This window comes from Haplochromis burtoni, unplaced genomic scaffold, assembly GCF_018398535.1.
Source record: "Haplochromis burtoni strain Fernald_Lab_line unplaced genomic scaffold, NCSU_Asbu1 Contig_303, whole genome shotgun sequence".
In the NCBI taxonomy this organism is placed as follows: domain Eukaryota; kingdom Metazoa; phylum Chordata; class Actinopteri; order Cichliformes; family Cichlidae; genus Haplochromis; species Haplochromis burtoni.
In genome coordinates this window covers 19,854-28,436 of record NW_024582664.1, presented here as the reverse complement: position 1 = coordinate 28,436, position 8,583 = coordinate 19,854, and the positions used below count along the sequence as shown (strand labels likewise).

At 37.7% G+C, this 8,583-nt stretch overlaps 2 protein-coding genes across 6 annotated transcripts in view; both read right to left on the bottom strand.

Annotated features, from left to right (window-relative positions):
* Positions 1–1,788, bottom strand: part of zgc:66455 (uncharacterized protein LOC393502 homolog) — a 10,015-nt gene extending 8,227 nt beyond the window's left edge. For 4 of the 5 annotated variants that reach the window (XM_042228102.1, XM_014339702.2, XM_014339703.2 and 1 more), the window contains exons 1-3: positions 1,605–1,788; positions 1,496–1,526; positions 494–1,050 (exon numbers count right to left, since the gene is read on the bottom strand). In XM_042228102.1, the coding sequence (XP_042084036.1) occupies positions 494–1,050; positions 1,496–1,526; positions 1,605–1,679 (663 nt within the window). In that variant the 5' untranslated portion in view covers positions 1,680–1,788. The remainder of the gene's footprint in view (positions 1–493; positions 1,051–1,495; positions 1,527–1,604) is intronic. The other variant, XM_014339701.2, reaches the window with a different exon arrangement.
* A 49-nt stretch (positions 1,789–1,837) lies between these two features.
* The window catches only part of LOC102292120 (N-acetyllactosaminide beta-1,3-N-acetylglucosaminyltransferase 2), an 8,886-nt gene continuing 2,140 nt past the window's right edge, over positions 1,838–8,583 (bottom strand). Inside the window, exon 2 of the mRNA XM_005941220.2 lies at positions 1,838–5,621. Within this exon, the coding sequence (XP_005941282.1) occupies positions 4,398–5,621 (1,224 nt within the window). The 3' untranslated portion in view covers positions 1,838–4,397. The remainder of the gene's footprint in view (positions 5,622–8,583) is intronic.

The window sequence follows — 8,583 nt, the reverse complement described above, 5'->3', positions numbered from 1 at the left end:
AAAAAAAAAAAATTTTAGAAGGTCAATTTATTAAAGAGAAAATCAAAACAAAGTGCAGAAAAAAGCCTAAATGATTTACACTGCAGAGGGACTGAAAGAAGTTGCTAAACTTTTTTCTACATGTTTTTAAATCAGTGAGTGAAATCTTTAACATTAGACAGTAATTTTACTAGGGCTGTCAGCGTTGACGCCAATTAATCCAACATCACAATTTACAATATTACAATTTTTAAGGTAATTAACCCATCTGGAGCTCAGAATGACTCAAAATTCCTGAAATGTCTCTGTCAACGCATTTCGGGCAGTTTGTCCAGTCTGTGCTCCATATGGGTTAAAAAACTTAATTGCGTTAATCATAATGATGCGTTAACATTGACACGTTGACTACTTTTTACCCATTTTTAAATTTAATAGTGAATATGCAGCTTTTGCCAGTGTTAGAAATATTGCCAGGCAGCGTAAGGCATCTAAGACTAACACTGTGTCCACTCACCCAAGTGTTTGTGTCTGCAGGCATCTTGGGCTCCGTGGGTAGCTCAGTCATCCTTGCTATTTGTTCCCTCTTTGTACCTGGTCCAGATTCACTGAAGTCCATCAGCCCAGGAGATGTCTCTGACTCATTGCTTGTCTCTGTAAAGCCTTCCCCTGGGTTATAAATGACTGGCGATCCAAATGCCTGGTAGCGACCATAAAAGCCCCTATACAGGGGGTTGGGCCAGCCACTAATCAGTAGCACTACATACAGAATATTGGAGGAGGTGGTGTATTTGGCCTCTTGCCAGCACTTCTGTAAGACTTTGTGTCCCGCTAAATCTCCAACTGGCTCGTCAATGTGGATTTGGTCCTGTTTGAGGTTACAGATGTCATCAGGGGTCAAATCCTCCAGGTAGAGATGAATCCTTTTACTCGGATCCACCTGGATTGTCCAGTTGCACCACAGGGGAGGATTGGAGCATAGGTAGTCCGGGGAGAAAAACTCACCACTGTCACTGTATAGCAACCGGTGACAACTCCGCAAGGCAAAGAAAGTGTTTTCAGCTCCAGAGTCTTCTGTGAACCGAACAGACAGACATGTCATTAAATGAACAGAAATGGTTTTATATATTATTACTAATGCAATTCACTTTTCAACCTAGTTGGCAGGTGCTGATTTCAGTACTGTATATAATATAGTTATGCATATTTTAAAATCAGGAAAATATACTAACATCATTCACTTTCACACTGAATAAAAACAATCAAATATTAACCTGTATAAGGAAGGCTCTCCCATTAATCCATATGGGCGATGTCAAACTACCAAAATGAGGTACAGTTTATTTAGAATCCAATTAGCTCAAATATAATGGTCATATTTCATAAGAAAGTTTGCATGTGCGTTGGTGATCAGGTTTTATGAAACTAAAATCAGTTTGTTAGCACAGGCTGAAACATTTAGACTTACAAAATAACATATAAACATAGAAAATCCCAAGTTAAACATTTGCAGACTCACCTGGAGGCTGCTCAGTATCTTCTTCATTCACCTAAAGACAGAAAGAAATACACAATTAAACTGTTAACACAAATCCAAAAGAGGTTATCAGGGAGGCACAATAACTTACCTGTGCATTACAGTCAAATGTCAACAAAAATATGAGCAGCACACACTTGAAGTTTATGACGGCTGTTTGTTTCATTTTCGTATGCAGTTAAATTACTGAAATTTGGGAAGCAACAAAGTCAATCTGATCCTCTCAGATTCAGTTCAACGGCTATTTCCTTTCCTGTCTCTGCAGGTGAATTGCATCAGTTAGTTGATTAAGTTTCCTTTTACTGGCTAGTAATATCCATTTTATCCAGCAGAGGGCACTGTAATATTTATTATTGGGCTGGTGCTTTCTGCTTTAAAGACAAAGCTGAAGACACTGCACTTATTTTATTTAGGGGTTTAGGTTTTATCTGCTACAGATATTTGCTGTGTTTGAGTTTCATAAACTATTTCTTTACATTTTTTCCAGGAAAAAAAATAATACCAAAAATCACATGTTGTAATTTATGAGATTAGAACACTTTATTGTTGGACATTCAAATACAGATTAGTTTAAAATTTACCACAACAACACACAATAACAAGAGACAGTTTTCATTTATTGAGAGTGAGGAGCAGATGGGTGGGGGTAATGGCTAAAACAATGTCAACAAAACTTAATCCTTATTCAGTCAACCATGGAAAATTGTTGCATATGAGCCAAACTCACTTTACTGCTTATTCAAATACACACATACAAATAAGCAAGAAAAACAGTCAAAATAATATTTCATAAATTGAATTATGGAAGTCTGTGAAAATATGTGTCATGTTTCTGTCAGATAAACCCAAATTCACAGCAACACCCAGTGTCGGATCACTTTAAGTTTTATTTCATTTCTTTAACTTAGTCACGTCAGTTAAGGCTGAAAAGCAATTCATTTAAAATGCAGTGATATTAAAAATAAGACTCCTGCTTATATTTTCCCTGATGCTTCTATCCATGTTTTTATGATGCTTTGAATTATAAGAGCCTTCAGATGTGAAAATGTATATTAAGAAGAAAATGTAAAAGCAAACATGCACATGATAATCATGTTTTTTTGGTTCTTTTTTTTTTGTGGCACGGCTGTTATATTGGAGTAATAGCAGTGATATTCAGACAATGTCTGATCTATTATTTCATCTACTAAATGTAGCACCATCTGCAAATCTAAAAATGTAGGTCTAAATTTTATACACATTGTGCAAATGTTCAGCCACAGTTAGATGCTTAAGCTCTATTACCTTATTGAGTTACCTGCTTTTGTTCATTTTATTTGCAAGTGGTGAAGATTGGGATTTGACCAAATAGTGGGATTCCAAAGTGGGATGAAAACAGAAATAACAGCTGGACTGTTTACCAGCAAACACATCCATTAAACAACAAATATCAACAAAGTAGTGAGCTATGTTGAGCTTATAGTAAGAGTGTTCTTTGTTATGAAGGTGACTTTCTTTTTGCCTGCATAAATCACCATGGTAACATATACTTACCGCATAACTTATTCTGAATTTCAGTTTAAATTTGGTGGGAAGCATCACATGATCAATAATACTTTTATTTAAAGAATGTTTCTTGTCTTTTATAGATTCTCTGCTGATGGTATCTGTATATGTAATCTGTTTAACCTCACTTTACTCACATCACTAAATGAAGCCCAGTTGTGAAATTACAGCAGTGCAAACGGTGTGTCGTGTGTAATGCATGTATTCAATTGCAAAAACTGTATAAAAGTTTGGTCTGTTTGCCAAGTCTCTTTAACATTGTTTTAATGCAGCTAATAAAACATAGATTAGAAAATTGAATTGTTGCATTTGTAGATGATTTATGGTCAATAATTTCCAATCAATAACATTTATTTCACTTTCATCTGACTACAAACTAAATGTCTTCTTTATTAGGCTACAGAAGAGTATCAGACCTGAACACACTGAGTAACATTTACTGATTAAATGTATCAAAGTTTCAGAGTTCAAATACAAAGCTGTTAGAAGTTGTGTTAGAAATAAAGAGCAACACCAAGAGCACACAGAGCGGTAAAATAAATATAACTCAAGCTAAAACAAGTCACCTGGATCAGTGACAAAACAGCACATTACTCTTGTATTTTATTTACAGCATATGTGTTGCATTTTACTGTTTATATTATATGCAGCATTTTTTTCTGAATCTGTAGTGTTCTCTGTCACTCATGTTGAAAGATACATTTGATTCTCATCTGATACATTTTTTGTGGCACATCAAATAGCTCCTTTTGTGTATGTGCCCAGAGCCTATAGGAAGCATACAAAATTCAGAGACACTGGAATGTTTTAATGATTAAAAAAATGTTGGGGGCAAAGCTTCACAAAGAGTCATCTGTGAATGGAACAGACATACATGTCATTAAATGAACAGAAATGGTTTTATATATTATTACTAATGCAATTCACTTTTCAACCTTGTAGGCAGGTGCTGATATCAGTAGGCCTACTGTATAAATCAACATATAGTTATGCATTTTTTTTAAATCAGGAAAATGTACTAACATCATTCATTTTCAGGATGTTCATTTTTACTTCATGTTAGTTCTCAAAGCGTTTATTGTGTTTTTAAACATACTGAATGACTCAAATTTTAAAAATGCATCAGATGAGAATCAAATGTCTCTTTCAACATGACTCACAGAGAACACTACAGATTCAGAAAAAAAAATGCTCCATATAAAATTAAACAGTAAAATGCAACACATATCCTGTAAATAAAAAGTAGCAACCCTGTTGAACTTTGATTTGAAAAATATAGAATGGAAGGATTGAAAATGACTGACAAACTCAGTATTGCAAACAGCCATTAATAAAGCTTTCACTGGCAGTCCAGCTCGGGTTGGACAATGAAGGGCCAAATTGTTAACATCTCCTGTGGAGTTCGGCTGTGAACCAGCATCAAGTTCCTGTGGATACAAGGATTGTCTTTATACTTCTTTTCAATGTCAAATGTCTTGAAGCCATTGTGCTTCTCAGGAACAAGACCCAGCTTCTTGAGACACATCCCAGTGTATACATCATCAATGGGAAACAGCACTACTTGCTGAGATACATTGTGTAGGCGTACCGCCAACTCCCCAGAGTACAGATATCCTCCACCGCCAGCATAGGGAGGATAGTTTCCCACAAACACACTCTCTGGGATAAAGTATTTAAGTTTCTTGTCTCTGTGTGGCCCAGCATTTATTATAACATCGCCTATGAACAAATCCTTGGACTCACCCTCTGGCAGGCCTTCCAGATAGTTAACAATTCTTAAGGTGTTCACAAAGACGTCGTCATCGCCCTTAAGAACAAATCGAGCTTGAGGACAGTGTTTGGTAAACCACTCCAGAAAGAGGACCTCTTTCAGAGTTAGGTTTAAGAAGCTGTCTCTGTAGTCCCATTGAAGTATGTCTTTGTGAAGCTTTGCCTCATGACTCAGTAACTCCTGCAAGTCTGGGAAGTGGTCTGACGACAAGACGTTGCCTAGCAGGAACACTGTTACCACAGTCTGGTTGGCTAAGACTCCTGCTTGTCCCCAAGTTTCACGAATGGTCTGCCGCCTTTCAAAATGAGAGATCAAAGACTTGACAACCAGCAGTAGGAAAGGTTTTTCACTACAAACATGGGGCTGATTTATTAACATAGGGTATGTCCTACAACGCATGTACAAAAGAAAGTCCTGGAATTGCTTTGGTAGGGAGTTGTAGTCAAAGATTTGCCTGGGCACTCTGTAGTCCGGTTCACACGGGTCCAGAGGTCCAGTGTCATTGAGCCAATCTGGCAGTGTGTTGCGTGACGTGCTGGAGAATACAGAGTTAAAGTTGGGGTTGTAAATGAAATCCAAGCGTTGCTGCTCCTTGTTCCAGAAGGTTTCATTCAGTATGTGTTTACTCCAAAACCTCTTGGATGGGATGTGAACTTTGTGATGGCCACTTCTCTTGTGTCCAAGGTTCCATGACACGCTTATCACGACACAGATGAAGACGTTAAGCATCATCATGTAGCAGAAAGCCTTTATTTTATGGCGACATAGAGCCACGCTGCCTCCCCTCTGCATCTAGACATGAGAAAAGATATTCTGTTTTCAAAAAGATAGAGAGAAAAAAACATCTGCAGTGTCATTGCATTACAGGCAAACTTACAACAAAGCCAGGATACAAAGGAGCACTTGGAAACATGGAGACTATTAAGTTGAGCCTGAAGGCGCGAACAGGAGTAAAACTGAACGAATCTGTGACAGCAGGCCAGTGGCAAGCTTAATTTCCCCTGGCTTTGTTTTAGAACTGTGACTGGCTGCACACAAAGCTCCATTTTCATTCCTAATCCTCGAGGAATGGCCTGCGAACATTTTTCCGCTCATCTTGACAGACAGGAGTCACACATTTTCAATTCAGCAGGGCACATGACACCAATCTGTGTACTGCCTGCTCATAAATAAAATTTACATATGTACCACTTGATGTCACTGTTTCTCTGGTAGTAGTACACCTACAGTATATATTTGGTAGGTTGTGTTTTTCAACTTTTACAAAGCTTATATATGGATATACATGTATTACTCAGACAACTGATCTAACAGTCAATGTTTATGGTTATCTCAGTGCGTGAGTTTTTAATAAGAGACTCAAGTAGTAAATAAACCTGCATGCATCTGTGTACGCTCATCACACTGGGAAAACACAAACAAACAAAAAAACAAAACACCCAACGCACAGTCTGTTAAAGTTCATTTGAAGTCAAACCTGATTTACAGCTTACAGCTAATAATGAGGGTGCAACCTGTCGGGTATGTTCACGTGTGAGCTTAATTATTCACAAACTCCTTCAAGTAAGATAAACTTATTTGATGATTATGGTGAAAATCCAGATCGATCTTACTAATTTGATTGATAATGATGTTATTACTTTAATACTGGTAAAAATAAATAAATTGCAAGCTATTGGAACAATTTGAAAATAGTCCTTTTTCCTGGTGTTTAGGCTTAAAATGCTGTTTTGTTGCTGGTCCGGTCTATAAAGATGCGAAAACTCATTATTCTTTCCTGATCATTCCTCCTCACTAATCTCTTGTAGAGGTGTGGAGCATTGGGCCCCTTCTAACCTTTTTGCTCTTCCCACTTTCATTGTGCAATATTTAGTGCTGCAACAGTACCTATTTTATTTATGTATTATTTAAATACAAGCTTCTCAACCAATAGGCAAAGAGCAAAATGAAAGCATTCCTCATTTCACTAATTATAGGCTGCAATCAATATGCTCCTATCTTCAGATCATTTTAATAAAATATATAAAAGGCCTTTATTTGAAAATAAACAAATAAACAAACGTTAAACTGGACAAGATAAGAGACTCTTTAAAAATTCGAATCATTCATCTTACTGTAATGCTGTTTATTTTGCTAAACTTTTACTTTTAAAAGTATAAGTGACACATCTGTGCTATTTTTAACAAAGCTTGTGGAAATATTTAATTCAACTCCCTTTACTGGAACATCTGCCTCCATTTCACCCTATTCATAGCATCCTGCTCTGCCGCACCAGTCCTCTGTATGTCCTCTTTCAGTACATCCATGAATGCTCTCTGTGGTCTCTCTCCTTTTCTCCTGCCTTGCAGCTCCATATTTAACGTCCCTTATTCAATATATCCACTATCACGCCACTGTACATGTCAAACTTGCCTCTCTAACTTTGTCTCAAATGCCTGGCCTGAGCTGTCCCTCTGATATATTGATTTCTAATATTGTCCTGATCTTTGGATGGCTGACCCTCATCAATCTTCACTTGCTCTACTCCTTACAACTTCCTTGTCAGACCTGTTTCCATCTCATTCAGGTACTTGTATTCTGTCTTGCTTCTAGTGGCTTCATTTTTCCAGCTCAACTTCTCCAACCTAACCTCTGACAGCTCTCTACTCTCACTACAGATCGCAGTGTAAACATCACAGTCTACGGAGTCTACGATGTCTGACCTCATCTGCTACAAAAATTGTAGCTTGGCAGCATCAGACGGTAGTCTGTAGATGGCTTTAGGACGTCTAGTCTGTCCATCACCATAGCAAACAAAAGGGGAAACCATACGGCTGCTCATTGATCATCAACTCTCTCCTTAACAACTTCCTTTAGTTTCATGGTTTGGTTCTGAAGTTGCTACAGCTCTGCACATCACCCTTTCTAATTTTCTTGATTCAGGAACTCCTCAAATTACTCCTTTCATCTTCTCAGTACACTTGCTTTACTTGTTAGCACATTTCCATTCCTGTCCTTAATCACTTTAACCTGTCTTGGTACATTCTCATTCATACAGGCGAGGAAAACAATCATCAGGAAATGAGTGATGAAACACTTCTCCCACTGAAAACGCTACGTCAAGATGAACAGAATCAACTTTTTGGAACACCCCAACCTGTTGCACATCCTTCCCAGCCCGATCTCGCTGTCTAAAAAAAAATCAATAATAGTCCGTTTCTTCTTCATTAGTATTCAGTCTCACATCGAAGTCAGTATGAGTCTTCTCCTTTACCACCTCTCCCTTTGCTGTGTGCCTAGCGTCCCAATAACCTTTCCACTTACATAGTTTTCCTGACGATCCCACTTTTTTGTTGCTAAACTCTTCCTTTAAATACTTCCCTGTACTTCATTCCGCTACTAAGTCTGTTTGTGCTCTTTCCTCTGTCCAAAGGATAAATACCTTCTTAGCTGCTAATTCAGCTGTACTTTCCCAGTCATCAGGTAACTTTTCCCTATCACCCAGAGCCTGTTTCAAGTCTTCCCTGAACTCTGCGCAATATTCTTCTTTCTTCAACTTAATCCTTATATCTGCCTTCATTTCAGACTACCATCTGACCCTGCCAAGCTAAATTTTTCCCTGACACCACCTTGCCGTCTCCTGGTTTTGTGTTAAAAACAATTAAATGCAATTATCTTAATTACAGGGAGTGCAGAATTATTAGGCAAATGAGTATTTTGTCCACATCATCCTCTTCATGCATGTTGTCTTACTCCAAGCTGTATAGGCTCGAAA